The following is a 19,882-nucleotide window of genomic DNA, read 5'->3' on the forward strand; positions in this document are numbered from 1 at the left end:
CTGGCCTCTCCCCCGTTTCCCCTCCACGTCGTGTGGGGAACCCCGCATGATTGGCGGAGGAATTGTGGCTGGCCGTGGGATGGGTTTCTCCGCCACTCACAGCTCGTTTTGAATAATCAACATCAATCCAGCCCTCAAAATGAGTGATTTTTTTTTTTCGGGCGCCGCGTGACTGTCAGAGAATATCTACGTGGAGAAATTTAAGGGCCAACATTAGCTTGATATGCTACGGGAGTCATATTTATGCCGCAAAGGGTGGATAGACGAATCGGATAGAATGAATGCGGGAACGCGATGCAATGCAAAATGCCCCTGCGCAATGCCATGTTCTCGTTTCATGCACAGAGTTTGCGCATGAAGTCAACGTAGCACCAAGTCAGCGAGAGTCAATCTTGTATGTCTCATGATATTACTGGCTCCTAAGCAATAATAGAATCTCCCCTCTACCCAGAAAGGCCTCTCTTCTCGCTCTCCGAGAAGAAGATAATCATTCGCCATAGCTTCCGGACCAGCACTTCTGCTTCTTCGTCGAGAGCCTAAGGTAGATTGGTTAGACGCGACCAAACGAGATGAGTGCCAGAATAGGAATGAGTACTTACCTCTTCCAGTTGTTCTACAAGCTCCTGGGGTTGACCATGCTTTCGAACATGTTCCTCCACTACTTCCACCAGCATTTGCTCCTGCACGCCCAGGTATTCCACGATCTTCTTTTCCACAAACGGTTTGAGCTGCTCGGTGACCACACTCTCGTCCACAAACTCCCACTTGACGTCCCAGTTCCAGAGTCCCTCCTTGTCCGTAGGGATCTCCGCAGCAAGCTGTCGGGCAACTTGCGCACGCTCCTCGTCGGACAGACCAGCAGCTTCGGCGGCACTGTCGAATTTGATGGGGATAAGAGGCCGTCTGGCTGTGGCTTGTGGTTCTTCTTCGTCCTCCAACAAGCCTTCGACCTCCGCAATGGTTCGGCGGGAGGTGGCTGCCTGAGCTTTCTGCGCAGCCGCACCGAGGGAAAGCTTGAACCGCTGGGGTTCGCGGGGAGCCTGGTTGCGTGACTCGAGCTCTTCGGCCTGCCGAGCGAGGAAGTCGTCTGCCATGCCGCGGGCCTGCTCCCGTTGCTGCACGGACCGGGCCCGTTCTCTATCCTCTGCCGCCCGATCCGCTTCGTCCATGCTGACTTCCCGAGCCCGGAAAGCTGCCCGGCTTCGGAGCCATGCACCTCGATCGGCATAGTACTCCTCCACCTTGCGGCTGGCCTCAACATCATCATTCCATTCCCGGTAGCGTTTATCCATCTCATCGCGTACCTCCTGTGCTTTAGCAGCCTCTTCCTTGTCTCGCTTCTTCTCGCGTTCCAGAGCGGCAGTTCGGCTTCGTTCCCGATTCAGCCAGCGGCGTTCTTGATCAAGAAACTGCTTTTCTCGCTCAGCCTCCTTCTTCTCTTGACGACGACGCTCTAACTCCTCATCGCTAGCATCTGATTCTTCATCTTCCCGGTCAATGTAGACAGTTGTAGCCCCATTAATATTGCCGCCATTAACAAAAGAGACTCCCTTCTGATAATCCTTAGGAACTTGCACGCCAAAGCCCTTTGGTCCAGAGGGCACACCTCGGTCGCGAGGGCCCAACGGAACTCCATTGGCGCCGGCGGCAGGCCCACTAGGGGCAGAAAGGGGAGGAGATGCCAGTCGATTGATGCGCGACCCAGAGTTGCGTGCTCTCTCCATAGACTCGATTTCTTCCTCCCGCCTCAACCGCTCAATATCCCGGCGGTTGCTACGCTCGCGAAAAGCTGAAATCTCCTTGGCAACCGTCTCTCTCATCTCAGGAGGAATATCAGAAAGCTCATCCTCCACAGTGATCGGGATCGTAACCACTTCCGCCGATGTTCCATCATTCTGCCCTTCTGAGTCCTTCATAGCCGTGTCCCCTTCACGATCGATAGCCGAGGTGTCTTCTTTCTGTGTGGGTGCGGCAGGATGACACAGGTCGGACAAGACAGCTGCAAGGGCACTGCGTGCAGCTTCTATCCGCCCCTCACGCTCGGTTGGATCCTGCTCTCCCTTGCCGGACTCGTATTGCTCCAGGTACTTCAGGGAGCTCTCATCAACGACAACCTATACGCAAGTACCGTCAGTACATTTTACCTTTTCTTAATGGCAGGGAACGTACTAGTAGAGTACTCTTTGCGACCTCGCGCTCTTCCTTATCATCTCCTTCCTGCGGTGACTGTCTCTTCACAGGCACTTGAACATCCTTTAGCGCCTCCACCGCAGTGCCTAGACTTTCAGGGTCTTCGTACTCCGCAAAACCAAACTTGCACGGTTTCTCGTCCGCATCAGTGGCGCGAATCCAGCGCCGAAGATTGCCCGCGGACCGTAGAATTCTCTCCACGCCCTCGTCGCCACCCACACCTTCCGTGATGCCACCGACAAAGAGGGTCCGGACAATTTCTTCCCGCGTCGGCGGTTGTAGTTGCATCATGGCATCGCGAACATTCTGACGCTGCGACTCTAGGCTGGAAGATCCCAAGCCAGCCCGTCGGCCGGCGACGTCTCCGCCACGCTCCTTGCTGGTATCTGGGGTAGCCGATTTAGCTGGGCCTGAGGTTCCAAGACGAATGACTGGGGCAGAGAAATTGATGTTGGGCATGTTGGGTGGAGGCTGAAAGTTGGCAGGGAAGCCGGCCGGTCGGCCAGGTTGTTGGGCGTTGGCTTGCTGCATTCCCGGCGGAGGAGTCGTTCCAGGCGCAACCATTCCGGGGGGAGGAGCTATTATAGTCAGTATAAGATGCGGAGGAGATCAAGGAGACATTGGTGGCCTTACCCATGCCGGGAGGTGCTCCGGGATAACTTCCAAAATCAGGCGGGCGGCCATAAAGACCAGGGGCTTTGCAGTGTTAGTATAACATACTAAGGAGATAGAAGAGATTAAGCAGCTCGGAGAACCAAAGTTTGGGAACATACGTTGGTATGGGTTGTACATTGCGACGAAATCGCAGCTTCCGATGCGGCAGCTGCAGAAGATTCAAGAAGCAAGGCACGTGGTTGAAAACAGGTTTATCGGTGAGATATGAACACCTGAGAAGAGTATGTTCGGCAAGACTCAGAAGAAGCACTCCCCTCACGAAGGCGCGGCTCAAGAAATAAATAAAAAGCAGAAAGGTTGGTGGTTGGAGAAGATACAGGACTTGCCGCGGATTTGATCCAGCCTCGATCAGATGGGTGGCCTGTGCGCGGCCCTGGTAATGCGCCTGATATATCAGGCAAAAGGAGAGATAATGACACCTGAGGTGTCAACAGCAGAATCGCATTGCATCTAACAACTCGAATCTATAACTAACAACAAGCAACAATTGGACAGCATGACACAGGCTTGCAAGAAAGACAACGGCTACATTTACAACCCAACATACCCTTCGCCTGCAGACTTCATAAGCAAGGGAGATGCTGCAAAGACAGCGCGACAGAAATAACTTCACTTTCTACAACCTTGGTTGCAGGGTCTTTCCAATGCAAGAATGATTCAGGCGACTCTATCTGCTGTAGCTAGGACACTATAACGTTTCTATCGGTATCCCCCGTAAGTGTCTATGCTTCTACAGCTGGTGCATTCACGGAGGCTTGTCAATTGCGCGTGGTTGAACAATGATAGAGTAACACCCGAAATCGAGTGATTGAGAAAGGAAGCAATTCCCGGGATATAAGCATATAAGCGGCATTCTGAGAATTTTCTAGAACAGATGCTTCAAGGAGGACATGGCAAGGGTGTTCTCAGCTTCTCAGAACTATTGATCGGACAACATTCCTCCGGAAGTGCCTGAGATGGAATTGGTGTGAAAGGTTCGTGTTCAGACCCCAGCCGGTCAATCCGTCGAGATTAATATCCGAGACCTTGGGAGCATTGTTCTAGAATGACGGCTATGACAAACACACCAGTCGTCGCCAGAATCAATAGAGTACGGAGCAGAGCTCTGTCCAGCTGACCGTCTAGGGTCTGCAGAGGTTGGCTGCAATCATTCGTCCATGGCAATGGAACTATCGGATAAATTGGAGGGACACGGCCGGCAAGGTGAGACTGGTGACTAAGTAGTTTGTACTGGTGGTGGTGGGGGGAGTTTCCTGCTTGACCGGGATTGCCCCACGGCAGCCCCTCTTTGGACGGAGGGCAACACGCCGGTTGACGACATCTTAGCTCCCTCTCTGTTGTCATCTGTCCGCGTTTCCCGTTGTCTTTCTTCTCTCTCTTCCCTCTTCTTCTTCTTCTTCTTCTTCTTCAGCTTCATTCCCGTTTCGTACTTCCTTCATCGCCTCCTTCCCTATCTTCTACCATACAGGTATGCACCCGCGCGCTCTACCCCCTCTACTCTATCCCGAGCTAGCTCTATCCTCCTGCCTACATTGCTTCGAGCCCCGCATTGACGTCCACTCTTGCTGTAGCTCTCATCACCATGCCTAGCTTCTCTCAAGCCACCGAGCTCTCCGCCTGGAAGGAGCTTCAGGACCACCACAACACCGTGGGTCGTAACATTGTCCTGAAGGAATGCTTCCAAAAGGATCCCCAGCGCTTCGAGAAGTTCAGCCGCACCTTCAACAACACTGTCGACAACACCGACATTCTCTTCGACTTCTCCAAGAACTTCCTTACTGAGGAGACCCTGGCCCTCCTGGTCAAGCTGGCCAAGGAAGCCAACATTGAGGAGCTGCGTGATGCTATGTTCAAGGGTGAGCACATCAACTTCACTGAGGATCGCGCTGTCTATCACGCGGCTCTGCGCAACGTCTCCAATGAGCCCATGCAAGTAGATGGCAAGAGCGTTGTCGAGGACACCAACGCTGTGCTTGAGCACATGAAGGAGTTCTCTGAGCAGGTTCGTAGCGGCGAGTGGAAGGGTTACACTGGCAAGAAGATCAACACCATCATCAACATCGGTATCGGTGGTTCGGATCTGTAAGTAAAATTCACTTTCTCGAAATGTGTATCAGACGAAAAGCTGACAGCGAAATAGCGGTCCTGTCATGGTGACCGAGGCCTTGAAGCCTTATGGTGCTGCTGACATGAAGCTGCACTTCGTCTCCAACATTGACGGAACTCACATTGCTGAGGCCCTCAAGAACTCTGACCCTGAGACCACTCTGTTCCTGATTGCCTCCAAGACCTTCACTACAGCCGAGACCACTACCAACGCCAACACTGCAAAGACGTGGTTCCTTGAGACCGCCAAGGAAGATGCTCACATCGCCAAGCACTTCGTTGCGCTCTCCACCAACGAGGCTGAAGTCACCAAGTTCGGTATTGACAAGAAGAACATGTTTGGTTTCGAATCGTGGGTGGGTGGCCGCTACTCCGTCTGGAGTGCCATCGGTTTGTCCGTTGCTATCTACATTGGTTTCGACAACTTCCACCAGTTCTTGGCAGGTGCTCACGCCATGGACAAGCACTTCCGCGAGACTCCCCTGGAGCAGAACATTCCCGTCCTCGGTGGTCTGTTGAGCGTGTGGTACAGTGACTTCTTCGGTGCCCAGACCCACCTGGTTGCTCCCTTCGACCAGTACCTGCACCGCTTCCCGGCCTACCTGCAGCAACTCTCCATGGAGAGCAACGGTAAGGCCATTACCCGCACGGGCGAGTACGTTAAGTACACCACCGGCCCCATCCTCTTTGGTGAGCCGGCCACCAACGCCCAACACAGCTTCTTCCAGCTGCTGCACCAGGGCACCAAGCTCATTCCCTCGGACTTCATCATGGCTGCCGAGTCGCACAACCCCGTCGAGGGTGGTAAGCACCAACGCATGCTTGCGTCCAACTTCCTTGCGCAGTCCGAGGCTCTCATGGTTGGTAAGACCCCCGAGGAGGTTAAGACCGAGGGTGCCCCCGAGAACTTGGTGCCCCACAAGACCTTCCTGGGCAACCGTCCCACCACCTCGATCCTGGCCCAGAAGATCACTCCCTCCACTCTGGGTGCATTGATCACCTACTACGAGCACGTCACCTTCACTGAAGGTGCCATCTGGAACATCAACTCCTTCGACCAGTGGGGAGTCGAGTTGGGCAAGGTCTTGGCCAAGAAAATTCAGCAGGAGCTGGAGACCGACGGCGCCGGTGCTGGCCACGATGCTTCGACCAGCGGACTGCTGCTTGCTTTCAAGAAAAAGGCCAATCTGGCATAAATGAATATCTTGGATGCAGTTGGATGGATATGCTTAGAGGACAAAAACAAGTTGTACATGTTCATGAAGCTATGAGTGACATTTTAATTTAATACCTTTTCATTGAAGTGAATGGTAGTTGTGTGGTTATAGCGTAGACTACTCACCTTAAATCAATGTCGTGATCGTATTAGAACACAGCATGACACATACAGTCCTGCTTATACAATAGCAATAGGTCTAGTGACAGTGTGGGGGAAGTTTGGGCAGTCTCATGGGTTGTGGTGGATGACGGCGAATTTACCAAGTTTTAGTTCCCTTGCGGCGGCGGCGGCGGCGGCCCCCATAACTACAACCAGGACTAAGACGGACCACGCTGTTTGTCTTTCTGTTCTCTCCGTTGTCGCTCCTTATCGCCAGCAGCGATCTCAAACGCCTTGTTGGCGTGCGCGAGAACAATAGCCTCTAGCAACAATGTCATCTCATTCCAGGGGCAGCATTGCCCACTCTCTGTGGCAGTACGGCCTTCTATTCTCGGTGTGTCTTCAGACCTCCGCAGCGGGGGACAGCGATTCCCCGTCCAACAGCAGAAATGGGTACAGTCATGGACAGCCCATTCCAGTGACCTGTCTCAATCGGACCATGTGCGTGCTCCCAATAGCACAAATTGCTCGGAAAAACAAGCATACTAATTTCACACTCTAGTGACTCTGGCGAACATGTAACCCAACCCTCAACCCTCTCAACCTTCGCCGCCTGCACCCTCGATTTGGAAAAAACAACCACAGAACTAATACCTTTGATCACCTCCCCAGATAACCGATACGCAAGGCCACCTGCAATACATCCCCTTCCCGACATGCAACGAGACCTCCCTGCCCCTCGCCCTCCACTACGGCGTCTCCGAAACCGTCAACTGCACCATTGCCTCTCTCCCAGATGAGCTCTACCACCTTCTGGAATACTACGTGCACTCAGACGTGCCAATGACCTGCCGCGTCCCCACCGCCCCATTGGCGCAGCACCTCCTCAGCACGCCCGAGACCGACGCCGACGAGCCAGCGGCGAGCAACGATATCGACACCGACGGACCCTCCTACACCCCGCTCACCTTTGCGCTGCAGGGAACCCTCCAGCGGAGCCATCTCCACATCTGGACGGACATGAACCTCCTGGTGCATAACATCGCGGCGAAGCTGAGCCCCCAGCGGAGGAAGAAGAAGAAGGGCAAGGGCAAGGCGGCCGCGGGCTACGTAGTCGCGGGCACGGCGTACTCGGTCCCGGAGTTCGACGTTATCATCCAGAAGCAGATGCAGCAAAAACATACCAGCGATGAGGAGAAGGCGGCGTCGGCGGCGGTGGCGGTGGCGGCCAAGGATCCGTGGACCGCTGGGCATGGGACGAAAGTGATCCGGGGCGAGCCATTGACGTTCTCGTTCCATGTCAGTTGGGTCGAGGGTGGAAGGGGTATCGGCTGGCCTGCCTCGGGGCTGCGGTCGGTTGGTGCGGGGAGTGGGGGAGAGGGGGAAGGCGGCACGGGCTTCTTTTCGAGGCTGTTATTCTTCGTTATGGCTGCTGGGGTTGGTGCGGTGGTGGCGTTGTATTGGGAGAGGAATGGTGGCTCGCTGGGTATGAGGCGGCGAAGGGATGAGGGGATCCTGGGCGTAAGTGCGTCTTCGAGAGGGAAGACTGGAAATGGCGCTGTGGGCATTACGTATGGGAATGGCGGCCGGATGAATGGATATGGTGGTTATTCTTCGGCTGGGACTGGGGCTACGGCTGGCGACGGAGCCGGGGGTGTTTATGGGTATGGAGGGTATACAGGTAGTGGGAAGAGGGATTGAACTGACTTGATGGTTCGGTGCGCGATGGATATGTCTGTATTGTATATGGGACTTAAGCAGAAACATGGTGATATGATTATTATTTCGCTTAGACACAACATGACTGGCCATAGATCACAGATAGATAGATAGATAGATAGATAGATATAGACCATTTTAGGGACTCTATTGTTACAACAATGCAACCGAAACAAATAAGATAAAGCCGGGAACAGAAATGAGACAGCAACCATAGCATAAGAAACAGCCTTAAAGCGTAGCGTACACAATCCGCAAAGCATATCCCCTGCCTTTCCCAAAATCTGAATGTCTGCCCCGACACAACCTCAGTTATAGAACCAACCTCCACTTTCTACCACCGCCTCTCGTATGTACACCACCGCAGGCCGTCCTCAAAATACCCCCAGCCCCCATCCACTTAGAGAGCTCTGGGCCAGGAAAAAAAGAGAGCAAGATTTTACCAACCTTGATCTCTCATTGTCCTGACCTTTTCAAGGGTGGCTTTGAACGAATATTTAAACAGTCTCCGCCACCGCAACCTCCGTATGACCTTGCGGCGCTGTCCCTTCCGGGTGTATTGCTTTTGTGCGTTGACCATAAATGGGACATTGTTTCCCCTTAGGTTATACTGGAGGGTTCGTATCGAAGAACCCAGGTCTGCACCTTTGGTTTTGTCGACTTCCACTCGCCGGCCGAGGGTGGGACCCAGCTTCAGTTCGAATTTTTGGTCGGGGCGCATGCTGTCCACGTCGGCGCCGTAGGGGCTGGAGGCGCCATCCACGGAAGAACTGGACTTGCCGGCGAAGTTGAGGTTCTTGATGATATCGTCGAACTCATTGCCGGACGCGGATTCTTGCGGCTTCGGGGTGGATTGTGAACGGCTGAATTTCGAATCTTTGTTGAAGAGGTTTGGGAAAGTAGAGCGCGAGGTGGGGAAGATGGACTTCGGAGAGGAGGACGACGAGGAGTTGTAGCGAATGGCTGGGAGGGATTGCCTGGCGAATTGCTTCGTATATAGAAGGGATGTTGTCGTCGTCGGCCGGGCGGTTGCACGGAGACACTGGGAAAGGATGCGCATCTCCATGACTGAAAGTATTCTATCCGTGTGTCAAAATGTCCTTCACACGGCTAGCTTTCAATTGTGGTTCGACTTCTGTCACACCCAATTGAAAAGAACAAGGTGCTCGTCGGGGCAGACCGCGGAGAGGGTTCCTCGCAGCGGCCATCCGTTGGGATTTCCCGCTAGGAAATCTTCATGTCACGTGATTTGTATGCTTCCAAGAATCACTTACGATCGAGAGAGGCTCAAACTACGCACATCTTGGGAGCCCCGCCTTTGTACATTTGAAGCAGCGTAGCCAGTACAGCACTAAGACTTCTGATACCATTGCATCCGCTTCTCAAGAGCATCCTCCGTCGCCCAGGCAGACATCCAAAATGTCCTCCATCACCATCGCGACTCTTCCCCGCATGAGCCGCGATGCTCTCTCGGCTCTACTCCTCTCGGCCACCTCCCCGAGCAAATTGGCCATCGTAGATGTCCGGGACTCTGGTAAGTATTTCTTAAATGGATATCATGCCTCAACTCTATATACTAACTGTTATCAACGTAGACCACGTCGGCGGTCACATTTATTCGTCCACCTGGGTTCCCAGTTCCACGCTGGACGTGCGCATGCCCGAACTCGTTCGCACGTTGAAAGACAAGGAGCAGGTCGTCTTCCACTGCGCGCTCAGTCAGCAGCGTGGCCCTTCTGCTGCCCTTCGTTATGCGCGGGAGAGAGAGCGCACGCTCGGCGCTGAGGAAAGCCACAAACAGGAGGTTTATGTCCTAGAAGGAGGCTTCGTGCAGTGGCAGGAAAAGTATGGAAAGGATACTCGGCTGACTCAGGCGTACGTTGAGGATATCTGGCGAGAGTATTGAAAGGGTGCGCTTCGTTTCTGTTTCTCCGTTAGGCATTGTTAGATATATACCCATGGGCTTCATTCGTTGAGATAGATCTCGCTGTGGCACGAAATATACAAATGATTGGAATGAGTATAACACATAATTGCAGTTATGTTAAAACAAGGACGTTTGGAGGATTAGTGGTTATTCAGATTCTAACTGATTGATAAGCCCGTAGGGGTTTTCGTAGATACTATACATTTTGGGGATATATTATATAGGTGCTCATGCCATGATATTTCCACCGAACCCAACTGGACGGCGCTTACCGTTATTTTCCGGGATGATAGCCATGACCTTGTAGATCTTGCCCATGCCACCGCCGCCCTTCTCAACCAGCCTCTTCCAGCCAGTCTCCAGCGTCTTCCGCTTCTCCTCATCCTTCACACCCTTTAGTAGCTGCTGCATCCGTTCCGCAATACCCATCGCATGCAGAAAGTCGCCCTGCTCAACCGGTCCATGGACCTCAATACCCTCGCTAGCCTCGATGGCCGCCTCAGCCAACGCAGTGAAATCTACATCGGCACTAACATCCACCTGACCCGGTGCCGAGAGTGCTGGTACGGTCTTATGATGCTGGATTCCACGCAGCGAATTGATGGGCACTGTAGCAAGAGTTCCATAATCCATGATTAACGCCGCACCGGAGGCTACACGCTTCGCTGCAGCTGGCTTTTCACCGCCAGCAGCAGCAGTAACATCCTTCCTGGAAGCCGTACGAGGCGGCTCTGACGCACCGCCAATCCGTCTAGCGAAGTCAGACGCATAAATCCGACTTTCTGGACTGACCTCGATTGTAGAGCCCGGCTGAGACTTCAGAGCGCGGTACCGCTCCGAAATTTCCGGAATTACCAAGGACGATGGCGTGGATGCCTTGGCCAACGTCAGCTTGAACTCCGGTTCTCCCTCGATGTTCTCCTCCACAGCCTTCGGGTTGAGCGTCACCAAGAGCTCCCGCCATTGCGGTACATTTGCGGCCTTCAATGGCTTACGAAGTTTCGCTGGTCCCGTGGGTGTCATGACCTCGTCTTTAGGTTCGTTCTCCGGTGCGGGCGGCACGGACTCGAAAGCATGGATCGGTAAGGCGTCAAAGAACTCGTGTGCGAAGATGAATGGTGTTTTGGTTTCCTCTGCGCACACACGGGATTTTCAAATCAGTAAGCGTACACCACGCGGGGAAGAAGGTCATGTATCCTAACCATGTGGCAGCAACCGAATATCCTCCACCCAAATGACCGGCACATCAAAGTATTTGCATACACTCCGATGGCCAATGTCCGTTTCTTCCATCACCGCATGCTCCCCGCAGAGCAGCCGCTTCTGAACCTCCCTCAATGTCGAACTCGCCTCGACCAGATAAATCGCCTCGATACTCGACGCAAAGCTCCTGAAGTTGCGGAAAGTCTATCCAACCCCACCGCCATCGTCAGCGATCCACACACTAGCCTCTCAAACACCAGGTGTGGGGGTTGTAGCACTCACCCGCAGCATATCATCCATCAATGTCCCCTTCCCCGGTCCAACTTCCATGAGCTGCACTCCACTTCTTTTTCGTCCCTGCGCAATCCACTCTGTAATCGTCCAGATACCCACTAGCTCGCCAAATACCTGCGAGATTTCCGGGGATGTCACGAAGTCGCCTTTCTTACCGAAGACTTCGCCTTCGCCCGCAGGGCGGGTCGTGTAGTATCCTCCCTCGGGGGACGTGAGAACCTGACGCATGAAGGCCGCAATGGGGATGGGGCCTGTGACCTATTTTGCGATCCGTGAGTTAGCCCATCAATGTGACCGGATGCGCAATGCGAGCGGGACGTGAACTCGAAATAACAGTATTCTGGGTAGATGCTACCTTCATGGCATTAGCCAGGGTTTGGGCGAGAGGAGTCGACCATTGGCGAGTGTTGTCAAAGGTGGATTGGCATCTTCGTGCAGCAAAGACAAAAGTCTGGCTCGGGGTTGGGTGTTTTTTGAGCGCTCGGAGCTGCGCCAGGGTGCGCCTGGTTGCTTGATGCATCTTGAGCGCCGTCCTACGCTATAGGTAAGCGAGGGGAGGATATTGAATGCAGAGCGAGGGTCAATTGAGCTAATTCTAGGACCTGAGGCAGATCTCCATGGGATACGGTCCGGGGTAATGCAGGCTCGGATTCATGCTGCTCAAGATGAATATAACGCTTTCTCCAACTTCTCCGCAAAACTTCCGCTGCACGTGATTTTGTCCGGCCTTATCGTTTATCAGCCATCTCCGGAACCTGAATCTGGTGTTTTGAACTGGATAAATTGAGATTTGGTTTTACATATTTCCGTCTCTCCATAACATTTTACATATGCCGGTCTAGTTATTTAAATACCTATTTCCGATGTATCAATTCTGCCAACATCGACATGAGCCATACAAGCTCTGTACTGCCCGTACAGCTCAGCGATGATAACGTCTACCCTGGGGCTGGTGGTTCTGCTGTGGCGCGTCCACCATCATCTGATCACTGTAGAGACCCGTTTCTTGCGTATCCTGGTGCGAGAACCCGCCATTCCGAGGTCCACTGCGGTTACCCCTGTTATTCCATCTGCGGTTGTTGCCCCGCGGTCTGCGTTGTTCAATCGCCTGGTTCTGTTCGTCAAATCCATAGTTTCCGTCTTGACTTGTCGGATCATTGGAGCGTTGCAAACGACGGGCCTCATCTGCTTGCTCACGGAGATTGTTAAAAGGGGACTGTGGGTTCTGAAAGTTGGCGGCGCCGTGGTCTGGTCCGGAGCTACGGGGTTTCAGGCGCATCGAGATGATTCGGCCATCAGCCTAGACGCCCGTTAGTGTTAAACCGGGGAAGAGCCGGAGTGTAACTGACCCTCTGGTTGTGAAAGTTGGCAATAGCACTGTCTGCGCCCTGTCTCTCTGCAAATGTGATCTCTGCCGACACTGCGGGGTGCTGCGTTGTCACCCAGCAGCTGAGTATCCGCCCTGTCATGGGCTCGAGAGCTTCTTGTATGTCGGCCGCGGTGGTTCCCGGTGCGAAGTTGCTGCCGATCACAACAGAGGGCCCTGAACCAGCGCCCTTGATGGTCATGCCCACCTTGTTGCCTCTTACTGTTGCTTGTCCGCTATCAGGGAGGAGAGCGGAAAGCAGGCGCTGCTCGTCGGGACGACGCTGCTTTGGGGCCGGCCGGTCGGTCTGACGCGCTTGACGGGCCTGGTGAATGATGGGCTTGGGGTTCGGCTTAGGTTTCAGGGGCGCAGACGTCGGACGCTGGCATCGATAAATGGAAAGTTAATTTCTAGGTATATCAATGGTATCTGTGTAATAACATTGGCTGATTTTACCTTGGCTACTCCGATGCGACTGGCGAGGCTACCTGGCCTCGCATCCTGCGGCTTCTTTGCGCCGCCCCTCGCATTCGTTGTTTGTCTGTTCTTGCCGAGAAGCTGGTTCGCGAGGTCTTCCTTTTGCTTCCTTTTGCGATCTTAAGCGCATACTTAGCTTCGTTGTCTTGGCTGGTGATGGATTTGAGCCGGGCAAGAGACTAGCTTACCAGCTTGGATGATCGCATTGAAGTCGGCGGCATCCCTTCCGGCAGCCATGATGGAAGGTATTAAGGCGGATTGAGGGTCCGACCGACCAGAAAATGCTCGAGACACCGTCCCAAAAAAAGCAACAAAGAAAGAATCCAAAGATAGATGTTGTAAAGAGTACAAGCTGGGGGGGAGGGAGTCAAGACAAAGGTCGAGTGAGAGTTGTAGGTCGAGCCGAATCAAACGCGGAGGAACTCATTGGACCTTCGGATTAGAAGTTGGAGAGCTCCGGCGTTGGTTCCGCTTCCCGGCACTGCATTTCGATTTACCTACAAGTAGCCAGTACACAAGTCCCCTCGCTCAAGGCAAAATTTACACTTTCTCTTAACCCTGGAAACTCTATGGGGACTGATTTTCATTCAATCCGCCCGGCAGGCTTTCTTTCAGACTAATCATTCCCAGCAAAAGAACCCCACTCTTCGTATTCAATGTCGAAGTCACGAAATAATCGGGTAGCTGCAACACGGGCTGTTCTACCCTCGTTTGTGCAACATCCGTACATTTGTCATGGCTTGGGAGGAAAGCACTTTCCACCCTACGCCTGCCTCTGTCCGACATTGCAAATGCGCCTGTCGGACAGCGTGGCAGATTTGTTATGACTGCCTCGGGCTTGTCTGGTCATCGCCTCTAAAATGCGTCGCCCATCGAGCATATACCGTTCAAGAGGCATCCGGACCTTGGCTCTACAATCAACAAGCACTTGGCTTCCTGTCGCTGCTCGCTGAAACACCATCCGGTATAGTCTTGGCTTTTGTTGATTGGTTTCTTCTTGGTTAGACTTCGATTAGGCGGAATAATGGATGCACCAGACCCAGAAACCGGCATCAACAGACGTCGCCAGGTGCCATTGTTCTCTCTAACCCTCTGCTACCCCGTCAGCCGCAGAATCAGGTATGGATTTGCTTGGGCCACTTGGAAAGGGGTACTAATTGTTTAGGACTGGCATTCGAAGGCTTCCAACCCCGCCACCGGCCTGTGAAGAAAGCATCCATTACCCGGTCTTCAATCCCCGAGACCCGCGACATAACCCTGATGTTACAACATCGTCATGGCTGCAGGATGAGTATGATCTCTCCCAGCAGACAGCTTTTCCAGGAACAATGCGTTGGATGCAGAGTCTACCCCGAAGGTCTCTTCGGAAAGCCCACATGGGGTTACTCGCTCTGAGGTCGGGAATGCGCCGGCGACCCGGTATTCCTCCACCTACACATACCGATGATATTACCAGCGCCTGGTCTTCGGCGGACTCGGCAAAAGATTCGCTGGACCAACAGGGAACACTTTACTCATCCACGGTGTCTGAGGCTAGCACCGCAGAAGACGTTGAATTTGGAGCTGACCTCCAACGCATCCGCTGCAAATACCCTTCCGAACCCGATGGCGACATCAGCAAGTATCTCCAGTGCCTACCACTTCCCTTTGCATGTGAAGACGACAGTGTATTCCCTGATGGCTCGACCATACGTTGCTCCCGCTCCGAAGCAGTTCTCACTACCTCTAGACCACAGGCCGTTTCGATTGAAGCGCAGGAGAGGCATCCTAATACTTCGCCGAAGATGGCGTTTCCCGGAGATAGTGAAACAATGAGTACTGCGAATGAGTTGGAGCCAGCTTCGACGAGCCAGGCACCCCGTTCTGTCTCCACAAGAGTACCAACCAGGAATCTCATTGATTCTGACGAACACAGACCGAGTGGCAGCGAAATAGAACTCAAGGATCACTGTCTCGGTGCACTGGTGCCTTCCTCAACCGACCCCAATGAATTACATTCGCAGTCGCACCCTTTCACTCGCATGGCTACAGATGTATGCACACTCTCAAGTTCAGCCCCCAGCAACTCACGCAAGTCCAAGGCGCTTCGTATGTCGATGAACGAGATCAATAGTCACAAGCCGGTCATGACTCGCATGGGCAAGGCCAATCGTGTATCTGAAACACCTCAAATCATAGACACCGAGTTCACCATGGAAGCCTTGAAATTGTGTGACCGCTTGGACCTGAGAGATGGTTATGCTTCAGAGGTGGGCCAACAGGAGCCACAGGGCGAATCGCCGGTACAGGGCTCTAACCAATCCAAGGAAGCATCAGCCAGTGCGAGTGAGCCCCGGGAGAATGAAAGCAACACTGAAAGGTTGTCAATGCCCGAGAATCGGGTGTCGCAAACCTATGTGGCTGTTGGCCGCTCAGCGGATTCTGACGGGCTGGTACGAGTAGGTCCTGAGACCGCTACTGCTGCTACTGCCCCCATTGCCGGTCAGGATGAACAAGCAGGAGTGGTTTCCCTATTGGAAGATGGCGCTATGGGATCGATCCAGAATGCTGGCCAGAGGCTCACGCCGGAGATGGACCCAGTGTCAGAAGAGCCGTGGTCCACTATTGAAACCGACGATCTAGCGTCACTTCTCGCACTCAGAGATGAATACTTCCTTGTCGACAAGTCACCCGATATCCGCCCCGACCGCGGCAACAATGCGATCAAATCCGAGCGCAGCTTCACCGGCGACGGATGTTTATATAGCGGGCCTGGACTCGATCGCCATTCGTCGACTAGGACCCAAGGGATTCCCGAGATCGTGGGCCCGAGATCAGCGGTTCAGTTTCATGCTCCGCGGTCATTCCGCACAGAGCGAAATGCCAGTGACTCCACTGACGAATATATGTCCGGCTCTCCTGCGATCCCGAGATATTACTTGTCATCATGATCACATTAGATTGGTGGACGAGACGGCTGACTATATCTTTACATACATCCCTTACTGACCCTTCCTTGAGGCTCGTACTGCCTCGACAGCTAGCGAGCAAGCCCTTCAAAGACCTTTCATTTTCGTTCCCTTGCATTTGTCCCACAACCTTGTTCCTTAGAGCTGGTTCTTGTGTTCCGGGTTTGCCTTCTCAGAAGCCATCCCGGATAAGAGTACTGAAAAATGTAAGCGTTTCACCAACGTGTCACATCCACAAGGTGTAAGCCTATATATAGCCCGATCGTAAGATTACATCCTCCATGCTGGGACGTGCTCTACCCCAGACGCAAGGTAAACCCAGCCCCAGCTTCCGCACTGTCCCCACCCGCCTGCGCACCGCCAAACACACTCGCGAAATCCAACTTGGGGGCCTCTTGCCCACGTTTGGGCGCCTCAGGTGTCTCCCGCCGCCGCCGTTTTTCCTGGCCCGCCTTAGACGGGAACGTAGGGAACATCTCCTTGGGCTTGGGACGTGGGTCTTCCCGAAAGTATGGATGTGCCAGACACTGCTTCGCCGTCGGGCGCGAACTGGGGTTTAGGGCCAGGAGCGAGGACAACAGTCGCAGCCCTTCATTTGTCAGGTAGGGGAACTTGCCGCGCGGTAAGAGCGGCGGGTTTGCGCCTCCCAGGGATGAGGAGGAGGATGATGATGATGATGGTAGTCGGAGGGATTTTGCGTTGGGGAGGGAACGAAAGTCGGGCCATGTTTGGGTGGTTGGCGGGCCAGTGAGGGCGAAGATCTATGATGCATTAGGTTTGATATTTAGCTTTCTATCGTTCTCTTGCAAGGTAGCGGACATATTTCCCCCACCCCGGCCTCCGGCCGCCACCTCCGATAGGTATTATTGCTAGGCAGGCCGCAAGGGAAGAAAACAGAAAGGAAAGAAGAGAAGAGCGGGGGGCAATCCATACCTTCGAGACCTGATCGACCTCATTCTTGCCCTGCAGCAGGGGTTCCTTGCCCAGCAGCTCCCCGAAGATACACCCGATACTCCACATGTCAATCTCCGGGCCGTACTTGTCGGCGCCCAGCAGCAGCTCCGGCGAGCGGTACCAGAGCGTGACGACCAGCTGCGTCAGCTTCGGGGGCGGCGGGTCGCCGAAGTAGCGCGCCATGCCGAAGTCGGCGATCTTGATCTCACCGCGGTTGTTCATCAGGAGATTAGAGGTCTTGAGATCGCGGTGCATGATCCATTGGCCGTGCAGGAAGTCGAGGCCGGAGATGATTTGTAGGAGGAGGGTTTTGGTCTCGGAGGGGAGAAAGGGTTCGCGCATCTCGTCCAGGAGGGTCTTGAGGTCGTGTTCGAGGAAGGGCATTACTAGGTAGACTCTGGAGGTTGATTTTGTTAGTCTGTTGGGGGTTTGAGGTCGGAGGACCGGTACTGAATTGAAGATATGGAATAAACCCCCGGGGGATTGTGGGTTATCGCGGTGGGTGCACGTACTCGTCCATCTTGGTCCCCATTACCACTTCGCGTAGTTCGATGATGTTCTGATGTCGCGCTTCAAATAAGGTCTGGATCTCTCGCAACCCAGTTACGGGAAATCCTTCCGGGGAGGTGGGTTCCAGCTTGAGTTTCTTGAGCGCAACGATTTCTCCGGTCGTGATGTCCTTGGCGCGACTGACGAAGCCGTAGCTACCTTCTTCGATGTGATTGAGACGCTCGAAGTTGTCGACATGGCGGCAGGGGCCCCATTCTGAGGTTGGAAGGGTCAGGAGGTTGTTCCCTTCGGTGGTGCTGCTGTTGTTGGAGGTCGATTTGGAGGGTTGCGGTGATTGTTCGGCTTGGTCGTGGTCGTTGGAGAGGCGGCGACGCTTGGAGGGTGGCGGCGCATCTGTGTCGGCGGGGATGGGAGCTTGTGATTGAGCTTGAGAGTCAGCTTGTTGTTGTTGTTGTTGCTGCTGCTGCTGCTGCTGCTTCTGTTTCTGCTGCTCTTCCAGTTGGCGTTGTTTCTCGGCTTTAGCGCGTCGCTTCTCTTCCTTTTCGCGTTTGCGTTGGGCGAGGATGGCTTCCGTCTCCGGGTCATCGTCGTTGGCCCAGCGCGATTTGGAGGACATGATGGTCTTTAGGTTATTGGATGGAAGGCATGGGCAATTGGAGTGTAATCATTTAGAGAGTCGAGAAGAGAGAGGTGAAGCTGCCACGCTACTACCACTACCACAACCACAACCATGAAGATGAACGGCAGGGGCGCTAGGATGATTGGCCGGATGACGCTATCGGTTGACGGGGCGGGACCGACCAGAAACTAAACCCGATCAGGAGGTTGATTTCAAAGCCTCCCCGCCTCGGCCCGCATTCGAGAAGAGAGAGACGGAGGGAGGGGTTCCTGGGAGGCTTTTGCTGGTTATGATTCTGTGCAATTTGCGGTGGTACACTATTGGAGATCTGCAGCTCTACTAGACAAGATGATTGAACCTTTCCAAGTGGGTGTTGCCGCTCTCTACGCTACGAACGAAGCAGTTCTAATCTACCCAGACCACTTTCGCGGTCCCGATGACCTGCGAGGGCTGCGTTAAAGATGTCTCGGCGTCGCTCAAGAAGCTGGACGGTATGAGCCGGTTCTAGCCATTTGCTCATGCGGCTCTGACCGGTATCTGTGTAGGAATCACCAAGGTCGAGGCCAGCCTGAAGGATCAACTCGTCTTTATCGAGGGCACCGCGCCGCCCAGCTCTATTGTCACTACCCTCCAAGCCACCGGCCGTGATGCGATCCTGCGAGGAAGTGGCACCTCCAACAGTACGTGCTCCCTCTGTGATGTGCCGGGTTGTGACTCAGGCTGACCCCTGGTGGTGTGATCTCTTTCCTCTAGGTTCCGCAGTCTGCATCCTCGAAACGCATTCCTCGTCCGTCTCAAACAAGATCCGCGGTCTGGCACGCATGGTTCAGGTGTCGTCCAATATGACTTTGGTGGATCTGACGATCAATGGTCTCGCACCGGGCAAGTACGTGGCGACCGTGCGCGAAGCGGGCGATATCTCACAAGGAGCGGCGTCGACGGGAGGTATTTGGGAGGCCGTCAAGGCCAAGGTATTGGGCTCGGCGGAGCCTGCTAAGGAACCACGTGGGGTCTTCGGGTCGGTCGAGGTTGACGAAAAGGGTCGGGGCAATGTCTTTTTGGATCGACCGGTGGCGATCTGGGAAATGATTGGACGCAGTATGGTGGTGTCAAAAAGTGCCGAGGGCCCCTTTGACCGGGAAGACTCGAATACATTGGTCGGAGTGATCGCTCGTAGCGCGGGGGTATGGGATAACGATAAGATGGTGTGTTCCTGCTCCGGGAAGAATGTTTGGCAGGAGCGGCAGGAGCAAGTTGCCCAAGGAATGGTATAGAGGGATCTGATAATGGCGAGTTGCCAGAATATCTGATGTGATTTGACTACATCAGGGGACATGAGATGTTCTATGTATAGCACAGAGAGAGGGGGAGAGGGGAACGAGAGAGGGCATCGGAGCGGGGATACCGTGGGAGGGATTGTGCATAGGCGAATGGATTTGATATTACTACCTACTATCAGAAATAGCTTGATACGAGCCACATGAAAGATGTTCTTTGCTTGCTGGATGGGAAGTAGGGGGAAGACGAGACACATACACACACAGAGACACACACACACACAACCCCAGACTCACCT

The 19,882-nt window shown here is 53.9% G+C and overlaps 10 protein-coding genes across 10 annotated transcripts; 5 read left to right on the forward strand and 5 right to left on the reverse strand.

The window, feature by feature from the left end:
- Window positions 1–270: 270 nt before the first annotated feature.
- On the reverse strand, window positions 271–3,155 carry BO97DRAFT_370183 (uncharacterized protein). The gene is made up of 5 exons (XM_025692765.1): window positions 2,964–3,155; window positions 2,824–2,886; window positions 2,170–2,768; window positions 600–2,114; window positions 271–536 (listed from the first exon to the last, which is right to left on the reverse strand). The coding sequence occupies exons 1-5, from the start codon at window positions 2,980–2,982 to the stop codon at window positions 444–446; spliced, it is 2,289 nt and encodes a 762-aa protein (XP_025550848.1). The 5' UTR covers window positions 2,983–3,155; the 3' UTR covers window positions 271–443.
- Window positions 3,156–3,713: 558 nt separating this feature from the next.
- BO97DRAFT_93158 (uncharacterized protein) lies at window positions 3,714–4,328 on the reverse strand. The gene has a single exon (XM_025701149.1). It carries the CDS (start codon window positions 4,207–4,209, stop codon window positions 3,877–3,879), a length of 333 nt encoding a protein of 110 aa, XP_025550849.1. The 5' UTR covers window positions 4,210–4,328; the 3' UTR covers window positions 3,714–3,876.
- BO97DRAFT_370185 (glucose-6-phosphate isomerase) lies at window positions 4,177–6,260 on the forward strand. The gene is made up of 3 exons (XM_025692766.1): window positions 4,177–4,333; window positions 4,437–4,947; window positions 5,006–6,260. Exons 2-3 carry the CDS (start codon window positions 4,448–4,450, stop codon window positions 6,165–6,167), a joined length of 1,662 nt encoding a protein of 553 aa, XP_025550850.1. The 5' UTR covers window positions 4,177–4,333; window positions 4,437–4,447; the 3' UTR covers window positions 6,168–6,260.
- Window positions 6,261–6,514: 254 nt separating this feature from the next.
- Window positions 6,515–7,990, forward strand: BO97DRAFT_470870 (uncharacterized protein; the record flags this gene model as incomplete). Its single annotated transcript, XM_025699990.1, has 3 exons — window positions 6,515–6,790; window positions 6,852–6,867; window positions 6,962–7,990. Exons 1-3 carry the CDS (start codon window positions 6,621–6,623, stop codon window positions 7,988–7,990), a joined length of 1,215 nt encoding a protein of 404 aa, XP_025550851.1. The 5' UTR covers window positions 6,515–6,620.
- A 135-nt stretch (window positions 7,991–8,125) lies between these two features.
- BO97DRAFT_406063 (mitochondrial 37S ribosomal protein bS21m) lies at window positions 8,126–9,186 on the reverse strand. The gene has a single exon (XM_025695333.1). The coding sequence runs from the start codon at window positions 9,072–9,074 to the stop codon at window positions 8,448–8,450; it is 627 nt and encodes a 208-aa protein (XP_025550852.1). The 5' UTR covers window positions 9,075–9,186; the 3' UTR covers window positions 8,126–8,447.
- Window positions 9,187–9,320: 134 nt separating this feature from the next.
- BO97DRAFT_391787 (phosphatase YCH1) lies at window positions 9,321–9,966 on the forward strand. Its single transcript, XM_025693838.1, has 2 exons — window positions 9,321–9,542; window positions 9,604–9,966. The coding sequence occupies exons 1-2, from the start codon at window positions 9,428–9,430 to the stop codon at window positions 9,912–9,914; spliced, it is 426 nt and encodes a 141-aa protein (XP_025550853.1). The 5' UTR covers window positions 9,321–9,427; the 3' UTR covers window positions 9,915–9,966.
- Window positions 9,967–10,163: 197 nt separating this feature from the next.
- On the reverse strand, window positions 10,164–13,665 carry BO97DRAFT_470873 (DUF185-domain-containing protein; the record flags this gene model as incomplete). The annotated part of the gene is made up of 8 exons (XM_025699991.1): window positions 13,464–13,665; window positions 13,255–13,394; window positions 12,782–13,180; window positions 12,375–12,732; window positions 11,788–11,912; window positions 11,421–11,690; window positions 11,138–11,342; window positions 10,164–11,068 (listed from the first exon to the last, which is right to left on the reverse strand). Exons 1-8 carry the CDS (start codon window positions 13,510–13,512, stop codon window positions 10,164–10,166), a joined length of 2,451 nt encoding a protein of 816 aa, XP_025550854.1. The 5' UTR covers window positions 13,513–13,665.
- A 986-nt stretch (window positions 13,666–14,651) lies between these two features.
- On the forward strand, window positions 14,652–16,205 carry BO97DRAFT_391795 (uncharacterized protein; the record flags this gene model as incomplete). The annotated part of the gene is made up of 2 exons (XM_025693839.1): window positions 14,652–15,776; window positions 15,846–16,205. 2 exons carry the CDS (start codon window positions 14,652–14,654, stop codon window positions 16,203–16,205), a joined length of 1,485 nt encoding a protein of 494 aa, XP_025550855.1.
- A 1-nt stretch (window position 16,206) lies between these two features.
- BO97DRAFT_443748 (serine/threonine-protein kinase ppk23) lies at window positions 16,207–18,378 on the reverse strand. The gene is made up of 3 exons (XM_025698396.1): window positions 17,690–18,378; window positions 17,157–17,574; window positions 16,207–16,984 (listed from the first exon to the last, which is right to left on the reverse strand). Exons 1-3 carry the CDS (start codon window positions 18,301–18,303, stop codon window positions 16,520–16,522), a joined length of 1,497 nt encoding a protein of 498 aa, XP_025550856.1. The 5' UTR covers window positions 18,304–18,378; the 3' UTR covers window positions 16,207–16,519.
- A 195-nt stretch (window positions 18,379–18,573) lies between these two features.
- On the forward strand, window positions 18,574–19,682 carry BO97DRAFT_391801 (copper chaperone CCS1). The gene is made up of 4 exons (XM_025693840.1): window positions 18,574–18,672; window positions 18,725–18,797; window positions 18,852–18,986; window positions 19,060–19,682. The coding sequence occupies exons 1-4, from the start codon at window positions 18,655–18,657 to the stop codon at window positions 19,578–19,580; spliced, it is 747 nt and encodes a 248-aa protein (XP_025550857.1). The 5' UTR covers window positions 18,574–18,654; the 3' UTR covers window positions 19,581–19,682.
- The last annotated feature ends 200 nt before the right edge of the window (window positions 19,683–19,882 follow it).

This window comes from Aspergillus homomorphus (genome assembly GCF_003184865.1).
Source record: "Aspergillus homomorphus CBS 101889 unplaced genomic scaffold BO97scaffold_21, whole genome shotgun sequence".
Classification (NCBI taxonomy): Eukaryota; Fungi; Ascomycota; class Eurotiomycetes; order Eurotiales; family Aspergillaceae; genus Aspergillus; species Aspergillus homomorphus.